The 23,650-nt window shown below is 34.7% G+C and overlaps 1 protein-coding gene across 2 annotated transcripts in view; it reads left to right on the top strand.

Moving 5' to 3' along the window:
* Window positions 1-15,257, top strand: part of LOC149781437 (ski oncogene-like) — a 154,619-nt gene extending 139,362 nt beyond the window's left edge. For both annotated transcript variants that reach the window (XM_089935520.1, XM_089935519.1), the window contains exon 7: window positions 491-15,257. In XM_089935520.1, the coding sequence (XP_089791646.1) occupies window positions 491-799 (309 nt within the window). In that variant the 3' untranslated portion in view covers window positions 800-15,257. The remainder of the gene's footprint in view (window positions 1-490) is intronic.
* The last annotated feature ends 8,393 nt before the right edge of the window (window positions 15,258-23,650 follow it).

Genomic DNA, 23,650 nt, shown 5'->3' with positions numbered 1-23,650 from the left:
CCATCTTGAAAATCTTGTTAACTTTTTCTTCTCCAAATGTCACCATGCAGTTTTCAGCCATAGATTTATGATATTTTTAGTTTGTCCTAAATGAAAATGGTGCCAGTCGTACATCCAATATGACTGCCATGATAACTTGTCTTAACAATAGTCTCTACTTCACCTGAATGGATGATCATAATGGTATGGGGTTGTCACTAAAAGACTTGAATCATGTCCACTGTATCATTAATGAAATTGCTATCAAGCTGACATAAAAAAAAATATATGTACCATGGCAGCTAATTTGAAAATCTTGTTATTGTTGAAGGATATCAGAGTTTGTTTAAACACTTGACAAATGAAAGGAAAAAATGGTCTTGTATTGAATTCCTGGAAATGCTTTTGGCCCATTAGAGCATCAGTCCCTTTGTGGGTTTCTTGTTAACAATTTCTTTTCAAGTGTTACTATTAGATGTTTTACATTTTACCTATCATGATTTTTTTTCAGACAAATAAATTAATACAGATGAATCGAGATCTTCAGGCACAGCTGCAGCAGTTTGAGATTGCTTATGAACAGATTAGGGTGGAAAACATTCTGATGTCAGAGAAACTTCATCATTTGGGCATTAATATCCTAGATGTCCTCTCCAAACCCAGTTTCAGTGGTAACCATGTGAAATCTCCACCAAGGTCACCACCAAGGTCTTCGGCAGTGGAAACAATATCATCAGCAAGTAAGCGAGGGTCAGCATCTTCTCACCATTCTTCCACAAAGGAATCATCATTATTGGTGAAGAAGGAAAGAGATACATAAAGGAATTTACATCATGTGAACTTTTTTTTTTTTCATAACCTGTGTAGAAGAGGGAAATTTTCTTTGGCTGTGATGGACTGATTAAGATTGAAGCTATTCTATAATAACAATGTGCTGTCATTTTTTGTTTTTCTTTTTCATCTCTTAATTGTTGTTTTTGTGATAGAGTTAAAGCGTTTAATTTTAGACTGTAAACCTTTTTGTAAACTGCATCATGTTGTGATATCAGTGTTTTCTGACTTCTCTGGAGTTGTACCACAGTGAGGATATTCGTTTATTCTATCTTCCATTAATTATACTAGACATGATAAATGGCTGATGTCTGTACACATAATGGATTATGTTTGCTGCTGAAAACCATATAACTTATGCTCAGAAAATTTTATTTGGACAAAACATTGGAACAATTTGCTAATGAAGATATCTGCTGGAATTATTTACCACTTTATAAACTCATAGTAATTATGCCCCTACTGCAGTATCAGAAGAGGGCATATTGATTTGCTTCTGTCCATAAATCGGTTTCTCTCAAAGTCCTTGTCTCTTAAATCCATTTTGCACACAAAAGCAACAACAAAAAATGTTAGACTTGGAGATGTGAAATTTTACATCCATTATCATGTAATGGATCCATATATTGATGACCTGGTTGAATTTTCAGGCATTGATATGCATATTTTTATTCTTATATTAATAATTATATTTCCAGGCCATTATGGGAATAGTTCAGTACATTTTCCAACACTCGCAATTTTTTCCTTGAACAAAGGCTTTGTTATCGTAAGTGAGCAAAAAGTCATGTCATGTAAAGAGATTAAATTTGGTACGCATGTCTGTATGCTTAAATAGATGACCTGATTAGATTTTCAAGATGTTAAAGCAAATTTTAAAATTTTGTGGACTGTCCTGTTTTGGTCTGCAGTGTCAGCATTAGGGTCATATGTTTTTTATGAACACAAATGTAGTATTTAGATTTAAGCATTAAATAATAGTACAATTCATACAATGTTCTCAGTCTATGCTAAAGTCACATTGTAGATATAATGTAGTTAAATCATAATTAAATGTTCACAAATTCCATCAATCAAAGAAACCTGTCTTTGAAATGGACATAAAACCAAGTTCTTTCTTTTTTCAGGACCAATGTAACTTTTATTCAGCATACAAGTTAAATTACAATCCTGTCAGCATACAAGATACAAGTTAAATTACAATCCTGTCAGCATACAAGATACAAGTTAAATTACAATCCTGTCAGCATACAAGATACAAGTTAAATTACAATCCTGTCAGCATACAAGATACAAGTTAAATTACAATCCTGTCAGCATACAAGATACAAGTTAAATTACAATCCTGTCAGCATACAAGATACAAGTTAAATTACAATCCTGTCAGCATACAAGATACAAGTTAAATTACAATCCAGTCAGCATACAAGTTCAACATTGAATGTGACTACAAATACAATTTTTTGAAAAGATATAAATATTTAATTTTTTTAATTTTTCGTCATTTTATTTTCTTCAGTTCCAGATCTTTTAAAATATTTTCATAAATTGATGATAATATAATACATTTGAATATTGTTTGGAAAGAAAGGTTTCAGTAAAAGTAAGCAAAAATCTTGTCATTTAAATAAGAATATCATATGCTTATAAAGTGCAAAAATAAAGTGGTCCTTCACTTTAAAGCAGGCCAGGGAGAGCTATACAGGTGTGCTTTGTTAAAGGTGGTATTACCCTGTACTGAATACATCACATGGAAAAACAGAATTTGTTTAGTAGTATGGGATCCTTGACTATACCCATGATATAACAGGGAATGTATAATGCTGATATTCTTCATAGCCATACCCATGTTATATCAGGGAACGAGTTATACTGAGGTACGTCATAGCCATACCCATGTTATATCAGGGAACAAGTTATACTGAGGTACATCATAGCCATACCCATGTTATATCAGGGAACGAGTTATAATGAGGTACGTCATAGCCATACCCATTTTATATCAGGGAACGAGTTATACTGAGGTACTTCATAGCCATACCCATGTTATATCAGGGAATGAGTTATACTGAGGTACTTCATAGCCATACCCATGTTGTATCAGGGAATGTGTTGTTCTGAGATGCTTTATAGTGGGGACCACTAGAATAATATTTAGGAAAGTGCCAGTGAAATAATTTATTTTAAAATTGCTAATTATATATGATCATATTTAAAATTCTGTGCCCTAAAAGTAACAAGCTTTATTTACATGTACAGCATTCTACTAATGTACGGGTGTGCAGATTATTTTTATTATGTTTTTGTTTTTTTTCAAATGAATTTCATGGTGCTATTACTTTTACCAGATGTTATAGTATGCTTGGTAATTCCAGGGCAAATGCATTCTTTCTCTTTTTCCTCTGTCTTTTTAGTTGACCTCTCACATAACATTTACTTCTGCTTTTTCTTTAAGTACCAGGGAAAATATAAATTGAAGTCTTTCGAAGTATTAGTGTAGGACATCTTGTCTGTAAATGTTTCGGTGTGTATGCAGATGGTTGGACAACTTATATAAAATCATGATTCCAAATGCAAATTTTTGGGGTCTTTTTTTTACATCTTTGAAGGGTACTGCAGGGGCTCAGTGGTTAGCATGCCAGACTTGTGATTGAAAGGGTTTGAAACCAATTGGACTAGTCTGGGACAGAAACTGTGGTGTGTCCATGGGCAAGGTGCTTCACTCCATTACCTTGGCACTATATAACCTACTTGTGTTGCTGTGCCATAAAGCACCAAACCAAATGCCTTTCAAAATTACATCTAGCCATGTCCAGCAAAAATAGGGCAGAAAGTTCGTAAACACAGACTAAATAGAAACAGATACAGAGTGTAAAGGATATCTTGTTAAGTACAACATTTGACCCAAAGATTTTGAGTGTAATGGGTATCTTTATGAGTGACAATATACTCAAAGATGCAGAGTGTAAAGGGTATCTTGATTGTGACAATATACCCTAAGATACAGAGTGTAAAGGGCATCTTGAGCGCAACAGTATTCCCTAAGATAGAGTGTAAAGGGTATGTTGAGTGTGACATTATACCCTAAGATGCAGAGTGTAAAGGGTATCTTGAGTGCAGTAATATACCCTAAGATAAAGAGTGTAAAGCATATCTTGAGTGTGAAAATATACCCCAAGATAAAGCATGTAAATGGTATCTTGAGTGCAACAATAAATACCCTAAGATACTGATTATAAAGGATATCTCGAGTCTGGCAATATACCCTAAGATACAGAGTGTAAAGGGTATCTTGAGTGCAGCAATAAATACCCTAAGATACTGATTATAAAGGATATCTTGAGTCTGGCAATATACCCTAAGATACAGAGTGTAAAGGGTATTTTGAGTGCAGCAATAAATACCTTAAGATACAGATTGTAAAGGGTATCCTTATTGGGATAATATACCCTAAGATACAGAGTGTAAAGGGTATATTGTTGAGTCTGATTTTATGCCATAAGGTCTTGAGTGTGAAAATATACCCTAAGATACAGAGTGTAAAAGGTATCTTGAGTGTGACAATATACTATAAGATACAGAGTGTAAAAGGAGAACTTAACTTTCAAAAGAATACATAGCTGTCCAAAATGTTTTAATTGGTGTTTTTGCTTAAGTTTTAAGACCAACCTATTTCAGGAAATAAGGATGACAGGTGTTAACAAATGATAACCTTTGTTTCTGAACTCTTAGTTAATGGGTGAGGTTTACTTCTTATGTTGAATAACCAGGTTGATGTGGAACACACAGCACGTAGCATCCACATTTATTTACATATAACTTGTGCTGCCTTATAAATATGATAGACATGTGTCCATTTTGCCTTTCAATACGTGACGATTAGTATGTAAATGCAAACAGGCGGTTAATGGTACTTTATATGAATTTACTAGTGTATTTCACAACACATACCTACTTACATACCTACCTACCTTGTAATTTACCCACAAAACATTTGTATAGTATATGTCGTTGCCGTTATCTTTGTTTTTTTTTTGGGGGGGGATACATACACTTACACTGTACTGGTTTTTTGGGGGGTGGGGTTCATACATACAATTACACTGTATTATGTAGCCAAGATTGTCTTGATATTCCATTCAAACCTATGCATGCACACACACACAAACACACACACACACACACACTAGTGACAAGATTAGTGTGGCACATGCACCCGGTTACAGCCCAATCTTATTTAACTTCACAATTGGCAAAACAAAGTGCCATGTATGTGTTTTGACTAATCATGATTGAAAGCAAGTGACATTGTTAACCAATCTGTTGCTTCACCTAAAACGTGTTCTGCACCTGTATTAGACCCATTGTCCAAACATGTACTCTGAGGAAAGTAAGTCTCACTTTGAAAATGTCCACATCATTGTTAGTAATTAATGCTACTTGTATTTTTACACCTCAACACAAGGGTTTATCCAAAAATGTATTAAGCTGAAATAGATGATCTTCGTTAATGTTTTTTAAATTGTACGACAACTGTTTTAGTTGGTAGCTCCAAATAACAAGATCTTCATAATAGTTAATATTTATTTTGTTCGAGAATACAAAGCAAATAATTAATTTCCATTCAATTAAAATGAAAATATGCAAAGGGCTTCCTAACTCTGAAGTCTGTATTGTTTTGTATTTTAAAATGCATTATATATTTGAAATGCTTACATTCTGTTGGCCAATACGGCATTTCCTTCTACATTTCTAGCTACAGAGCAAACATTTTGTACTTTTCCTTTCATGTTATAATTAGAAAAGAAAACAAGTTATATATATATATATATATATATATATATATATATATATATATATATATATATATATATATATATATGTATGTATGTATATATAATGGAAATTTTATAACTCAAACTGAAAAAATGTTATCCACTTAAAAAAAGGTAAAGTGACTTGTGACTTGCACGAATTTTGCATGATATATTTTGTTGGATAACATGTCAGAATCATCTATGCAGAATGCATACACAATACAGAAATTTTGAAAATTGAAAAACTGTAGGTTGAGACAGTTCTTGATATATTTTTAGCTTTACTGGTCATAGATCAGTAGAGCTTAAGGGATGGTCTTTTGTTCATTGTCCATCTGTCTCACCACAAATTTGTTATTGCTACTCCGCTACATGGAGAATTGCCACAAAACTTAAAACACTCATCCCATGTTCTAGTTGATTATAAATAAAAAATGGTTCCAGTCTAATGTCCAATATGACCACCACAGTGGCCATCTTTCTTTTTAATGATGTTACTCCTGAATGAAAAGTAATATTGCCATGCAGTCTTCACTACAAGATTTTTTCGTAATGTATGGTTGGTCCTAAATGAAACTGGTGTCATTTGCACATCCAGCATGGCCACCATAATAATCATATTGAAAATAAAGTTATGATGGTCATGTCAAGAGGTATTGTTTTACTAAAACAACTGTTTTATTGGTCCTAAAAGGACATACATGGCAGTGTTCAGGCATCTATTGTACCTGCCACAGTGGCCACCTTGGAAATCTGATTTCTATTTCTTCTGAATGAATGGTCATTCCAGCAGGGTGTTTTCACAGAGAGACTCATTATAATCTTGGTCATAATTGAAAATGTACCATTCCGAATTGAAAAATGACTGCCACAATTGCCTTCTTGAGAAACTGTTGTCACTATTTCTCTTAGGTGGCTGGATACATCAACATTGCACTTTCACCATTGACTTGGTACAATGTCTAGTTGGTTAAAATGAAAATGGTGCCAATTTGACGTCAGATATGTCCACCATGGCAGCTTTCTTGAAAATCTTATTATTACTCCTTCAAAAACAGAAGGTCATATCAACATTGGGTTTCCACCAGAAGACTACTTGTGACATCCTGTTGGTATTAAATAAAATCGGATCCAATCGTCATGATTCAGTATGCACACCATTTCAGCCAGTTTGAAAATCTCGTATCCCAAAAGATCATCAGAGATGTTTTCAACACTCCATGGTTAAAAGGAAGAAATACTGTTATCTTGAATTCCAGGAAATTTTTTAAAACCGGTAGAACATCAGTCCCTTCAAGGGATTTGTGTTAGGATTCCAGTTTGCTAAGAAAAGAGTTTCTTTTCTTTTGCAGTTTTACAGCTATGGCAGGCATATTCCAGTTTTATTTAATTTGAAATAAAAATACAAGTTAGCCATTGTCTGATTTTTAAAAAAATGATTTTATAAACAGTCATTAGGAAAATTTTAAAACTTAATAACTTTAAAAATATCTTGAATTTCAGAAAATCGTGGAGTATTTTTTTCTATTAGTACATAATTAAAAAATCATACAAATTTACTCAAGCTGTTAAGGACAGTCACATGTTTAAGGATTAATGTCAGCTGTTTTGTGTTGAAACATGTTTTAATGTTAGTGAGACTTTGTTGCTGTGGAAATAGCAGATTGTGTGATATGTAAATAAATACTTTGTCCAAAAATTCAGAAGTACTTTAAGCAGCTGCCTGTAAAAGAAAATTGTGCTAAATCTATACTTTATTGTGATGTATAAAGAGAATATTGTGAAAGTAGGCTTAGAAATAGAATTTTTAATGCAAACAGGACAGTAAATTTATATTGAATAAGAGCTGTTGTTGCACTAATGGATGATGCATTTAATATAACTATTAGTAAAACTTGATCAATACGTTTAAGTTGATAACAAGAAAAAATTTGACTCGGTTTCATAACTTCAAATGTTTCCATTTAATTCTTTTTTCTTCAAACAGATTTGAATATTAACAATTGTGATGAACAAAGTAAACTTAAATGTTTTTCTTTTAATTGATTGATTTTGTCTTTTTTGAAAAGAAAACCTTCTGTTTAAGATTAGAATTTGTTTCAGATGGTTTGTTCTTCAAACTGTTTTATTTAATGCAGAATTTTTTTGAGCTGAAAAAAATGGCCAGTATTTTTGAATTACCTCAGTAGAAATGATGCTTACAAATTTAACGAAGTTTTACCTATGAAGAATGGCATTGTAATGCATGTTTAACATATATACATTATATACATATATATGACTCAGTGTTTAATGTGTTAATATTTTACTTCTATTATAAATAATCAAAAAGTAAAAAGTGTACAGTTGTATTGACATGATGTTGTGCATTTGTATATGTCGGTGTATATTGATTCCATAAATGTAGAGATACGTACATGAGAACATGCGTTTAATACCAAGGTATGGGAGAGCCTCTGCAGGGATTTCAGTGTTGAAGATAGATGGTAAACAGGGAGAGAACAAGTCAAGACTGATACAAACTTCAGTAATTTCAGTTTAGAAGCCAGTCTTATTGAAGAAATAAATGACTCCCACCTGAAATATTTTTAACATAACTATTAGTAAGGTCATTTTATAAAGAAAAGTCATTTGAACAAGTCTCCCATTAAATTTGTTTGTATTGAATGTAAAATGTTTTGACTTTTTGTCTTGTAATGTAGTGATTGGTAATTTAATGCAGACAAGTATTATGCAATCAAAGTATTGAGAGACCTGAAGATTTGAGACTTGTAATATAGTGATTGGTAATTTAATGCAGACAAGTATTATGCAATCAAAGTATTGAGAGACCTGAAGATTTGAGATCCTTTTACTTGATTTAGACCTGATTTAGTCCATTTGGAGCAATGGATACAACTGTTTGCAATTTTTTTATAAGGACTTGCTTAAAATTCTTTTTAATTTGAAACCAGTGAGATTTTGTTTTGAGCGAAATCATTTCCAAATATTCCAAGTCAGCAAGTATGGGAGTTAAAAGTGTCCTTGTACATACTTGTAGTTAGTCATGGGTACTTTGTCAAAATAGACCATTGTCTTTTTGAGTCATGGGAATAACTCGTTCTCTTGACAGTACATGTAATGTGATATTAGGATCATGTACATGATTGCTTGTTCACAGTAAATTGCCATTTCCTGTAACTTACTGTTAATTAAAAAAATGTGTGCATTTGATCAGCTTTTGCGCTCACATCTTTAAACAGTTTCTGCAAATCTTTATTTTATTTACATAGGATATTTTCAGGGTGACTGACAAATTCAGACAATTTTCGGTTTTAGTATAAATATTGTACTCACTTATATGTCAAAATCCTGCTGCAAACTGCACAGACACAGATTTGCTGGCACAGAATATTATAGTAGATGTAAATATTGCTTACAGTTGGTACTCAATTAAAAGCAAATATGTGGTATTTTTTTGGAAAGAGGATATTTTTTAATGAGCTGTTAAATTATGTATAAAATTTAGCAGTGATATAAACCTTGTTATTGTACATTATTCAATTAATATACCATCTTAACATTTGAATTTAAATAATTTATATATAACTAAAAACACAGACAAGCACTGATTGCCCTGAAAGATATAGATTTGGTCACGATAATTTTTTTCCTGGGATGAATAATAGACTTTATTTGTGACCATGTTTTTTGCTTTCAATATCTTCATTGTAATGATTCATTGTAATGATCATACCGTTACTTTGGAGGAGTTACCTCTCTTGTCTCTTTAAATTGGCATGAATAAATGAGAAGAACGAGTCAGAAATGTAAATCTGTATTTTATGTATAATATAATTTTTAATATTTTGTTCATATTTTCCTACATTTATAATTATTAATAATTGAAATGTTTAAATACATACTTGGGTTAAATGAAAATCCCATGGTATGACAATGTTGTTGTAAAGAAAAATATATAAAGGAAGTGTGCATTATTTTTTCTGATTAATTACTGTCAGAACTGGAAACTGAATATTCATTGACAAATATGAAAGTAGGCATTGTTTCTACACATCATTTTTCTGTAGGAACACAATTTTCTTTTGTAACAAATTTATTAGTGCGAATTGACTGTAATAATAACAGATTGTTGGTCCAGAGGACATAAAATTTGACTGGATGAGTGAAAAATTGGGATAATCGATATATGGATAATGTAGATTTTACTGTATGTTGAATTAAATCCATTGTAAAATCATGACTCCCCTTGTGTTGTGCATCAACACTCCGTGTCATTATTGACACCTTCATGAATTTCATGTTGGAATCTAGATGGGTTTTTTAGTGTTGGCTTGCTATCACAGACTACTTTCAGCCTCTCAGCAGAGCCTTTGTTGGTAAAACCTCAAGTGATCACTGTAGAAGTTGTTGTTGTTGTTGTTGTGGGGTTTAATACCATTTTTCAGCACACAATAGGCTATGCATGGCAGCCAGTATTAATGGTGGAGGGAAAACCCTGGGAAGAACCACCGATCCACGAGAAGCTACTGGCAAGCTTTCTCACATACCCACATTGGCTGAATCTTAGACTTGAACCCACACAGACAGATGTGAGATGGCAGTGAAGAAAAAAATCTAGGTTCCAGCATCAGTCATCAGGTAGAGATTAATTGAAAATATTTATTCATATTCGAGTTTCTCAGATTAATGCGTGTACATTCTCTTGAGAAATCAATTGGAAAAAGAAAACTGTCAGCTCTATAGTCCAGTTCAGTAACATTATTTACCTCCCTTAATGAATAACTGCAGAGTTATCATTCTTGCAATGAGCGTACATTAGTTACTCCCTTGAGCATTGTAACAATAGATTTAAACAATGGAAAAGGTGATCTATAAAATATAAATGTTACAAGTACGTAACATAAACGCTCTGAAAAACATCATTCTTGAATCGTAAAACGTCGACTGATTTAAACCTCTGATGCTTTTGAAATTGTCTTTCAGCAGGAAATAAATTGTAAAGTGTTTCATTAGCTCTTAATTTAATATTTTAAATGAGACAATTACAATGAAACATAATAATTTATTGCTTACAAACTGGATCACGTTCAAACAATTTGGACTTAACGCTTAATAACATGAATTTTGAACTAGATTTAAAGTGTATTTTAGTAGAAATGTATGTGTAATTTGTTTGCTTAAATAAATGTTTACCCTAGTTTTGTTTCAAATGATGGAAAGTTTGCATAAACTTGAGGGGCCATAAATTTTAAATATGCGGAGAAATAGAGAAACAAATGTCATTTATAATTTTGCCAAAGCACTTATCCTTCCTTTTTGGTAATGAATAACTAAATCTTGAAAATATAAATTACACATCACAACAACAACATTAACATAGCAAACTTGTGAAGAAATATGGGGTTTGAATTTATGTGAGTACATCGAAGAAAACTAATATATATTAAGATAGAAATAAAATATATATGAACCTGTTGGGGAAATGCCAAACTTTGAGGGGCCCCGAGTGGCTTAGTGGGCTAAAGTGTTCGCCATTATGGATCACTGCCATCTCACCTCTGTCTGCATGGGTTTGATTTTCGGGCTTGGCTAATGTGGGTTTGTGAGAAAGCTTGCTAGTAGCTTCACCTGGGTCAGTGGTTCTTTCCAGGGATTTCCCAGATTCTTCCTCTACCATTAATACTTTCTGCCATGTATAGCCTATCTTGTGCTAAAAAATGGCGTTAATCCCCATTACAACAACCAAACTTTGGTTTTTGCTATCTCAGCAACAATTATTTAGTTGAAATTGTGCATGGTCAAGTAGATACAGGCAAATGAGATAACTTTAATATTTGCACTTTAGAAGATATGCAACTGAATATATTAATTGTACCAATTTTTACTAGACATATTACACATGGGAAAGACTTAAAACCATTAGGTGATGCATAATTCAGTACTGTCAAAACAATCAGTGTCTGTGTTGATACTTTTAAAAGAAAAGAAAAGAAATAGTATTTTCAAATTTTTTATGCTGTTCAATTTATGTTCACTTAAATTGTGATTTCTAGAATACATTTATGTGTGCATTGTATTAAAAACCATTAAGAACTAAGTACTACTTCAATACATCTATTTTTGAGTAAATTTAAATTCACATACATTTTATGTACAAATTAAATCAAAGTTATGTGCATATCTTTTCAAATTTTTCGTGATTATTTCCACAATAACCTGACATAAAGTTCATACCAGTATTGATATATTTTATGTTAGCATCCATTTATATAAAATTTATACAATCTGAAAATTTTAGTCTTGATTTGGAGTTCTGTACTCAGGAGATTGATAATTATTACCCATGGTTGCGGCTGAGAAAGTATGCAACTCATATTGCTCCCCCCTCTTTAAATAGTGATTTATGCCATGTGTTCCTGTTTGTCCGTCTATCCACAGAGCACATAAAAGAAATGGCAACCTGTTCAATAAGTATCCTAGCCATTGTTTGAAATTGCTCCCCGGAAGTGGCGGTTTATACTTTTCTTATCATTGGCAATGGAGAGCACATCAAGGGATGTAATTTCAAGATGCCCTTACCAAACTGGGCTATTGTAATGATCTTAGAAATGTTGTCAGGAGTCTGAAGTTGTTTCGTGATATTGTCAATTTCATGATGCTCTTGTGTTAAAATTGCATTGTTTATACTTCGAAGACATTGTGCCTGACCAAGCGCTAAAGCCAAGGTGTAGAGCTCAAGGGGAAATGTTTGTTTTTTTCTCCACTGATCATTGCCCTCAGTACTTTTCAAATCTGACAAACGTGTATTGCTGATTATGATAAACATGCTACTTTGAAATAGTGCTATATATTGTAGTGAATTTGAAATGGATTTATGTGGACTTTGAGGAGAGGCGGTATCTCAACATCTGTATGAATTCACTGATCTCTGCCTTTGTTGATCATCGTGCCAAATGTGATTTATCACAGTAGCAATAATAGATAACATCTGTACAATGTAAGGATTGCATTTAATTTGTTTCACCTGCACTAACAAATGAAAAAAATTTATTTCCTAAGTAGAGATGGTGGAATGATTGTCTTCATTATTTCAGTGTTTTCAGGTGTGATACATTGGTGTTACTTGATAGCACAGTCAACATATGTTAAGCTTTTTGTGGAACTCTTGTGTAGATATATTGAAGATAAAATATGTTGCTTTATTTGGGGTGTGGGATGGGAGTGGGTGAGATATCTTGAGACAGTCTGTTATATGTGAGAATATTGCACATAATTGCAAGGTTGTTTGTGTTTTCTATGTCAGTTTGGTCATTGCAAAAGTCTTAATTCTTTATAATATAGGCTTTGTTCAAGCCTGCCTGTGTCCATCAGTATGTCTGTTTTTACATCCATCCACACCTAATTTTGGTCTTTTGTAGTTGAAGAAAAGGTGGGCTTGACAAAAAGATAGTCTCTTGTCCTGTGTATTAGCAGTTGTGCTGATTAGTCCCGTAGCTTGCTTTGTTCTCTTTTTAACCGGTGATATATTGCTTAGTTGCATATATTTCTTTGTTGCCAGGGATGCCAAGGTGAACACAAAATACGTTTATAGTAATATATAATCAAAAATTAAATTTTGGCATGTGTAGAGAGAGTCTGTATTGAAAAGTCTGCATTTTAGCTGTGCAGTTATTTATTGGAGATGAATATAATAGTTGGATACACTGAAATTTTGGGAGATTTAATTGAGACACAAAGTATGTCTTAATTGTAAAGAAATGCTTGCTCAGATGCTTAACAGCATCATACATCATTATTTTTAACTGATATGATATTTTATAGTGATCTTATTTGTCACCAGCTAGTTGATTGTGGAATTGTTTAAATTTTAATTTTTAATTTTTTTTCAATGTTATTCTTGTAACTTGCTAATGAAAACATGAAATCATTTAGTTTCAGTAATCTGAAACTACTGCTTATGTTGCAGGTATTGCATTTAGCTATATCAATATTTAAACATTTCTTAGAGCTGTTGTGACATCAATGAACTCTGATAGTAGTTAAAAATGGCAACTTTGGAGAGATCTTTCTCTAGCTTGTGACAGATAAGGCAAATATTATTCCAGTTACCTTGTATTTTAATCACCTGTATATAGCACATTCTCAACACTGTAGACTCTGATCTTTCTGCCATAGCATAAAGTATTGGCAGATGAGGATCTTCTACACTGCTGTATTATTCTAGTAGTTCCTTCTCCTGATGGAACTCTTCCTTTTCTGGTGGGATGACTTGGACACTAATCTATACCAGAGAACTTTCTGTGAAGGCAGTTCCTGAGGGCAAAGTCAGTAATAGATTTGAGTACATCTCAAAATTTCTGCACATATTGAGAATTTACATTGTCATACTTGTGATACTTGGATATTTTATTTTGCAGATGTAGATATCTTGGGAAGGATGAGAAAAGAATTCAAGAATTTCTCATGTTTGAAGTAATCTCACAATTTCCTCAAAGGCAAAGTATCATTCTTATCAAGAGAGGTTGTGCTATGACTTCTAATTATTGGTGCTTGTTGAATGCTCTTTGCAAAAATTCACTAATCAAGAAGGCAGTAAGAAAAATTATTAAAATCTCAGTTTTGAGGTAGAAATTTTGAGATTTTTTACAGTTTAGAGAAGCTGGGCTCAGATCAGGTCCTACTCGGTTTACAGTTGTTTGTGTGTTTTTTTTTACAGGTTACAGGTCTGATATTACTAGTTGTAATGGTAATATTTGGAAATTGCATGGTTAAATATTGAAGTAGATATGACCAGACCCAATCATGGTTCCACATTTGTCCCAGAATGGAGAGGAACTTAATTGGATTATTGAAAACTTGTATCCAACTTTATAAGGAGATACAGGAAAAATGCTACTAATACCTGTCTAAATTAAATTGTCTTGCTGAGTTTTGAATGACACTTTACCATGGAGTTGTGATTCTTATCATCAAGATTTTCAATTATGTACCACTTATGGCATTGTTTAGTGTATATTTGGTGCTTGTTAGGGAGAGAACAGCAGCTTTTGTTGACATAGTGACTGTTGTCGTCACTGCCATGTGGCTTACTTATAGGATGTGCACCACTTGTGTACTCGAAATTGTTATTATGTAATCTGCACTTCACATATGACTGATTCACTGTCAAGAGCTGATTGTTACTTTCATGTGTACTCTGTCAATGGAGAAAATGTTGGCATGCAAACGCAACTATATAGGTGTTAAACTATACATACATTTTAAAAATATTCAACCATCCCATAAAAAAAATCTTTTTTCCTATGACATGTATGATGATGTTTTGAATTGCCACCTCATCATAATCACCTTCATAATCACTTCACCATAACCATCATCATCACCTTTATTATTATTAATATTACTACCATTAATAATAAAAATTATTAAAATTAATTTAGCATCCAATATTGTTCATATGTTGAGTGCATGTGTAAGTAACATGGCTTGAGCCTATTTTTTCTCTGACAGTGAATTAAGGAGATAGTTTTGCTTTTGTTATAGACTGTTAAGACACGATATGGAGTTCTTTATTGCAATTAGAATTTTCAGTTATTATAATATGTATTAAAAGATGTTTTAAAAGATTGTATGCAAGTTGTGTTTAATATTGCCCCTTAAAACTTGACTGACAAGGATACGAGCCATTGATATTGTCTTGTGAACTAATTTAGTTTTAATATTATGGATTTATTTATTTATTTGTCTAGTTTTTATATAGTATTATTGTTTGGCATAACTTTTCCCCCATTGGCAGCATCAGCAGTATACAAACTTTTGTGTTTGGGGCCATGATATTTTACACTTTATCATGGCCATAAGTAGTAGACCTAGTTAGATTTTAGGTTATGGCAATGGTTTATCATTTCTTATCTATTTTGAAAAGTTTTAAACTGAAGAAAGAAAACTTGTTGAGCAACTAAGTAAAAACACTCCAGGTAGGCAAGTGAAAGATGACACGATTGTATTGATAGGTCAGTGTGGCAGTGATTTGAAATTGATGAAGCTTTTGGATTTTAACTTGCAGTATATTGAACTATTTCATTTCTTTCCAGTTGCATCAGTAGTTACATTTGCCATAACTCTCAGAATATTTAAATTCTTTTTGAGTCAAAACGAGTAATATTTTAGTCTGATAGTCATTGATCAGAAGTGTTTATCTTGGGTGGTTTGTTTTTTGTCGTCTGACCGTAAATTGGCACAAGTTTATTATCCAATATGAAAATGGGGTTGCTTAGACTTGCACTGTTGAAAAATATTTTAAAAATCTTGTTAACTCTGCTCCTGAAAGGATGATGGTAGTTTCATCACAGAGGTTTTACTGAAAGACTTGTGTGGTGTTGGTCCTAAATCAAAATGCATAGATAACTCAGCGGCCATCTTGATGAGAAGTTTTTTTAATTACTACTCCTTAACGAATGATCATATCGGCATGGGGTTTTCACTCAAAGAAATTTTGTGATGTCTGGTGCGAATTTGACATAGCAGCTATCATGAAAGTCTTCTATTTTTATTTCTCCAAAACGGAAAGTCATACGAACATGGGATTTTCACCAGAAAACGTATTGTAATGTGTTAGGAGTCTATGCTGTTACAATGAATAAATGAAAAGAGTGAAAGACAACAAGCTTTGTAAAATGTAACAAACATATAATTGATTTCCCTATAATGCAAAATGAAAATGAGAAAAAAGAATTAAATTAAATTCCAAAATAATCCAAGAATTACAGACACAAGTCCTAATGATTTAATATCCTGAGTGCATTCACTCAGTGCATGTACCGAAGAAATCCAAAAGCTGAAACCGATGACGTGTCTGTTATGGCTTATAGAGTGTTGATGTGTCAACAGTCTTTTGTTGAATCACAGAAAATAATTCCAGGTTTGAACTCGGTCTATATTCCAGTGAATATCTCTATCCAAGAATTTTATCAAAGCACTTTTGTATTTCCAGAGAAAATAATCACTTGAATTCATTAATTTGAAGAAAATAAAATTCAGCCCAACTGGTCACAACATAATGCAACTTGAAAGTGCTAGATCTTAAAGCACTAATGACCAAATCCTCACAAGCACGAGATCATATATTTCTGTATTTGACCTCGGGTCACAATTAGGATTTTCTGAAACAATATCCTGGATTATGTGTAATTCACGAGGAAACTCGAAACCTATGACCCAAATAAACATATTTACCTCTTCTGTTAATAATTCCTGATATTAAGCCCACACACATAATAATTTACCCATGTATTAGATATTTACAATGAATAAAATAAAAGAAAGTCAACTTGGGTAAATCAGAAATGAACTCTGTTTTGGACAAGGTCAAGTCCAACATACAATGTTACTTTACAGTAGCATTCAATAATAAAAAAATATAACTAACAAAGAATTGAATATGCATAATAAATGTCTTGTTTGTTCTCAGTAACAAATCGTATTTATCTTAAAGTCAGTATGGCCATCTTGGAAATATTATCTCAAAATCTTAAAAGATGGCTGTATTGACATCGGCAATCGAAGCGACGGCGTGGTCTTTTTCTGCCAGACAAAAATATGCCGCAGATGCCTGTCGATAGAGTAATTTAAAGAATAAAACGTGCATTTTGTTCATCGGATATGCCTAAACGCAGCTTAAAATAAGCCGAAAAAAATTTCGGACCACTTCGGCTATTTGTAAAATTGGTTTGAACGAAGGAAAGACCGGCGATGCATTCGTTACATTTTGGTAAATCTTTGTTTCTTGGTCCAAATGGCAGCTACTGAACTCAAGTTGCAAATGCTAACACTGCGTTTCCATTAATATATTTATTAGGATACCTAGTTGGTCACAAATGAAAATGGTATCCAGTGTACCTTCAGCTGCCTCGACGGCAGTAATGGAAAGTTTCCTGTCACTACTACTGCCCCCGAATCGGTGGTCAAATTGGTTTGGGAATTTCACCAAATTTCTTCTAATCATGTGTACACGGTCCTAAATGCAAATGGTGTCATTCTGACATCCAGTATGTCTATAAAAGTAGTGTCGGTTACTTTGAAGGACTTGTGCTTTTTCTACTGGCCATAGAATGAAGACCTTATTGGACGCCATGTTTTCCATTGTCCGTCCGTTTGTTAGCACTAGTATGTTATCAGTGATTCTCCTAAACTACTCAGAGGTTTGCCATGATACCCACCCCCCCAAACACGTATAACCCAGGGTATATTTGGAAAAAATGGTGCTGCTTTGTCCATCACACCGGCCATCTTAAAACTCTTGTTATCGTTACTCCCGGACATATCAACATGGGTATTCACTTTTGGGATGTCTAGTTGATCTTAAATGAAAACGGTGCAGGTCTCGTATCCAATATAACTGCCACGGTATATATCTTGAAAATCGTTATACCAAATGTCTTATTATAATATCTAATTGATTCTAACTGAAAATGGTGCCGCTCGTAGATCAAATACGACCGAATGCGACCATCTTAAAAATGTTCTTATTGCTTCTCCTCCTGAATTGAGGATGGTCATAACAGCACGGGATTTATACTAAAACAGTTTTGATGTCTAGTTGGGTACCAATGAAAACTGGTATCGGTTTGATGGCCAATGTAGCAGCTATGGCAGCCATTTTGAAAATGTCACTACTACTAAACGGCAATTCTTATGGATCCAGTAAAACATGAACTAGATTATTTAATAATTAAAAGCAAAATTAAAACTAAACATAATCAGGTCCCAGTATATTATTATACTGGTAATAGGAACAGATTATTTCTTAAGTCTGGTTGGAACCAAATAAAAACGGAGCTGCTTTAGCAAACATCGGCCGTCGTGAAAATCAGTTATGGCTACTTCTCCTAAATGGATGATTATATCAACGAGGGTTTTGACCAAAACACTTCATGGTTTTAAACTTATTTTATTACTATAATTACATTACATGGGGCCTGGCTACAAGTTCACACAACTTAGCAACCGTCCTTTCTCAAATAGTTAAGTAGGTATATGAAAAGTGGCAATGACTACAGTACCTGTATTTGCGTATGCGTGGATCAGAAATGCAGCGCATTAACACAAATGAATATGGAAAAATTCATCGTACTAGAAATATCAATACAAAAAAGGTCTTTGAAAAGATAATTTAAAGAAGAGAAACGGGAGAATGGTGGACTTACAAAGGAGTTCCATGGCTGATACCGAAGGGAGTTCATGCCAGTTGGTAATTTGTCTTGGACGATTATTATTTTAAAGATGAGAGTGTTTAGGTCATTTGATTGCTGGTCCAGTCGGCAAGACATTTGAACTAGCAGTGATGAATAATTGGTTTAAGCAATGCGTTAGTCTCATGGTACTGTATGTTTCTTACAATTGAGAATATATTGCTAGGTAGCATCATCGTCCTCTCTACACGTGCACGATAGTTGTTTCCTATCCTAGTATGAATAACTGACGCTTTCCTGTTACCAGTATACTAATATAGTGGGAACTGATTATGTTTAGTTTTAATTTTGCGTTTAATTGTTAAATAATATTTTTCATGTTTTACTGGATCCAGCAGTGTTCCAAACCTTTGAAATGGAAGATATATAAGAATTTCTAGAGACTTTAAGTATCGCATGTTTTTCTTGAAAATTAATTTTTATTTATCAAATTGTATTGTGCTGCCTGGCCATCTAACGGAGGAAAAATATCTTGGAGGTATGAGGGAGAAAAACCTTATGCAATTTTGTGAAAGGTACAAAGTTCATGAAATTTTATTATTTCCGACTATATTGTTAGTAGAAGCGTTACGGGTAAGTCCAATTGCAGTTCTTCCCGCATCATGTTGCAGTCTTTCGAAGACGTCAGCAGCAGATCAATGATCCCGTTTTATATCAGCATATTCTAGGAGAGGGCGTATATAACATATTCATTCTTTCTAATATTTTGCTACCTAAATTGCATTTAAATTAATGGACATAAAAACAGTCTACATTTCGGATGCATTGAAGCGGATGTTGTAAGTAATACCTCTTACGATATGTAATTGGATCTAAATGAAAATTTTGCCGATCTAACATCCAATATTGCCGCCATGGCTGCTTTCTCGAAAATTTTATTATCTCGCTACCGTTCAGCGGAAGACATATCAATACTGTTGTTTTCTCCAGAAGACTTCTTATGATATCTAGCTGGTTCTAAATTAAAATATCGCCGATATGACCTCCAGTACTGTCGCCATGGTGGCCATTTAAAAATCTCCATTCCTAAATAGATGGTTATATCGACATGGATAGTTCACCAGTTGGTCCTAGATGAAAATGACGTTGATCTGACATTCAGTATGCCCACCATGGCAGCCACCTTGAAACTCGTGGAATCGCTACTTCTTCTGAATGGATGGTCATATTCACGTGTGGTTTTCACCAAAAAGACATCGGAGATTTGTAGTTGGTCCTTAATGAAAATGATTTCGATCTTGCATCCAATATGCCTGCCACTGCGGCAGTAGAAAAGAAGAAGAGGTGGTCTTGTCGTGAAATCCTGGGTATTCGTTTCGGCCAGTAGAGTGTGAATACATATTTGTCCGAAAAGACTTCATCGGTTTTGATTTCGTAACATAAGATGTTCGTGTCGGTAAACAAGATCTTGGCGTTGCTGCCGTAGATGGGTTTGCTCATCATTAAGTCGTTTTTCCCCCCAGTGGATGGCTATTACATTTTCGTCAAAGATTTTCATGCTGAGAAACGTGGGGATATCCACTCACTTTCTGATATTTTCCATGGTTTTACCAAACACCGAGTTCATCAGCTTAAATAAATCTATTTCGAAATTGCTCGTGGCCAACGTTCTTTTTGAAGTGTTAAATATAATGTAAGTCTATATCTACTTTCGTTCATCGAATTTAAGCACTTGCTGAATTCTATCGAACTCGGCTCCTAAGGACAAACATTGCCTGATATTTTTGTAATGAATTCACGTACCGATTTTTTTCTCATGAGATTACTCACTAGTTTTGCTGTGTTTTCTCCTCCTTATTCTAATTCTTCTTTTAAGTGTAGCGTGTGAGGTTTCAACCTGTCCTAAGGAAACTACTAAATTTTCTGATGCCAGTGGGTAATCGTTATGCTGCTCGAAGATATCGTGTTGATAAAACAAATCCACTTGGAGAAAGTAGCCGGTGCCATCATCGCTGTTGAGCAATTTCTCTGTGAATTTTCTGGGTTCATTCAAGAGAAATTTCCAACCGACATCGGTTGAGACATTTCCCATATATAAGGATTATTATATTCCAAATAATGATGCACTTCGATTCCTCGATATATGATCGTATTCAGACAGATACTTATTTTTGGCTTTGCAGTACCTGTGAGTGATGACGATAATGTCTCCTCGAATTCCTTTTACGAGAAAATTAAACATGCCGATGTCGGTATACAAATCTAATGTGACCCCGCTGATTTTCAGTGCGGCATCCCACAATAACCCTGGAGATAAATCATACCAGCAATCCATAATAATTGAGACACGTCCCTGAAATTCTCGAAGATGTCGGCGAGTAGCTGTCGTGATAATCTCCCATGGTGGCCATCCCAAACACATCCCATATTTTTAACGCATGAGCATACTCCGCTTCGGCAATATTAGAATCTATCAATGAGCTGTAAACATTTTTCCGCTATGCCTCTCCAAGATGTAACCGATGCAGCACCAGCAGCAAGAGCTGTCATCGATTCCCGGAATCTGAAGCGAATTGTATACGGCTCCTTTGCAGTGATGCCGTGGCAGTGACTTTCTCTACGGCTCGTTTTCAAGTAGCGGACCACAACGTCGGAAGGTGGCAATCCCAAAAGAATCAAAATATTCGATGTCGCTTTGGGCCGGATAACTGATCACAGCGACTCTGTGCGTGCCATTTTCGTCATGACGTTTTGAATGTTAATCACTCGACCTTTATGATCACGCATTAGATCCAGAAACTTCACGGGTTAGTTTTTTCCATGTCCCCAATTGAAAAGGCCAGCCTTTTTGGAAAGGCTATCGTTTTTAGAAATGCCTACACTGCCAGGAATACCTCTTTTTTCTGACTTCACATCGTTCCCGGCAGTCTCAGTCCTTTTGTCACTTCCACGGTCACACACCGTCCCAGAAAGCTGCGGTACCCTTCCATCAAAACATTCCCTAGAAGCCCTGGCAGTACCAATCCAGCTAATCTTGCTAACAGCGCAGCGATAAATCATCCTTATTTTCTTAATTGCACCGCGCTCAGTTTACGGATGGATCCTTTCTTAGCTTCAGCGTGTTTGGCGAGCGCTGAGATCTGTCTCGCCGACAACGTGAACTTATCGGGGAAGTTCGGCGCCTGACATTGCAGTGCCAGCTTAGCGACAGAAGCCGCATCGAGTTTAATTGCTATGGCTTTTTACGTTGCGCTGCTTTGGCTAAGCTCTTCTTTTTGCGAGTCTCATAATGATAATCCTTCCGAGGTGTACGGCATTTGGTTATTTATCACGGATGCTAGTGTTTTCTTGAAATGCGACCGGGGAGTGTTAACGAACAGCGGGAAATGCTCACATTTCCACGATTGGCAAAGAAAGGTTTGGCAAAAGCACGATTGACAAAACCAATTGGCAATGTGATGATCATTCTTTTTTATCTGCCAAAAAGTTCCCCGTTGCCCAAAGCAGGTCCGACTGTTCTTTCTGTCTCTCCAGAAGCTGCTCCTGCACTGGCTGCAAAGGCTGTTGGCAATAGTACCGAGGCTAAAATTTTAGGACCGATGTTCTTAATCAAAGGAACGATGGCCGAAGCGCTATCAGTGCCTGTGCGCTTATTCGCCCCACGGGCACCACCATCGCTTTGTCACCTGCCAGATGCTTGTATCTTAAGTTGTCTTCATGGAAATGCTCGCAATAGGGCATTTTATACAGAGTACACGAGATAGCTTTTACACGATTGATTTCCTACATTTCTGGAAACGCTACCTTTGCATTTTAGACAGCGTCAACAGCATTGTCACTCTCATGCCAAGTACTTCCAGGATAGTTGTAGAAATACAGAGCATTTCTGCTGTCACACACAATTGATCGTCTCTGGAGCAACTTAAGAAGTGCAAAACATTTCAAGTTACACGATTACGTTCATTGTTCCGTCGAGAATGTCCAACGTTATGTAACTTCAGACGTGACGAGCGCGTAACACGTATAACCTTGACCAGCACCAGGATTGGTGGTCAATCAGATTTCAGATTTCGCTGAACAATATCAAATTGAGGATGGTACTGGCCTGTGAAAAATAGCCGTCAATATCCTGCACGGTTTGATTATTGATTTAGTATTTGACCAATTTGAATAACGACCACCCGTTGTTTTGTATCGAGATTTGAGAGTCATCGGCCAGACGAGCTTGAGCTACGTCCTACGTCTGAATTTTACCACGGATTTCCAAAATGTTGTATGAGGTAACAAATACACATCCTCGTCTCGCGTCTTAAGTTTTCGGTGCGTACTCTAATTCAAATTCGTAATGTTCGAATCCTTTTACTCGATGTACTCGTACACAGCAATTGAATCATCCATTAGAGCTCCTAATGAGGTTTCAAATAATTCAGAGTGAATATTGGGTTTAATACATGGAGGTGTACATAATTTGCACAAAACCGTCATCAATAATTTCGAAGTAATTATCGATAATTTCACCATAATCTTTTTAAGCCATACCCTGACATCAGACCGGAGATAGCGGCTCTTGTACCGGCAGCAACACCAGTAGTAGTTGTATTACCGAAGGACCGTTTTCTCTCCCGATCCGATGAAATCTGCTTTGACTGCGCAGAAAGTTTATCTGCGTTTTTTCTTGAACGCGTTTGGCTTCCGTTGACACTGTCGGTAGTGACACCGCGATTTTTGAAGCTGAAACTGGTGCCGATGTGCCGGTCTTAGCATCTTTGCCCATAAGTTTGATAGTTATTTTCTTTACAGTTTGCTAATTGGGCTGCCGCGGCCGCACCG

Source organism: Sinohyriopsis cumingii, chromosome 15, assembly GCF_028554795.1.
Source record: "Sinohyriopsis cumingii isolate HCF-2022 chromosome 15, ASM2855479v2, whole genome shotgun sequence".
Taxonomy (NCBI): domain Eukaryota; kingdom Metazoa; phylum Mollusca; class Bivalvia; order Unionida; family Unionidae; genus Sinohyriopsis; species Sinohyriopsis cumingii.
The sequence above is the reverse complement of the archived record's forward strand: the minus strand, read 5'-3'. Positions and strand labels throughout refer to the sequence as shown.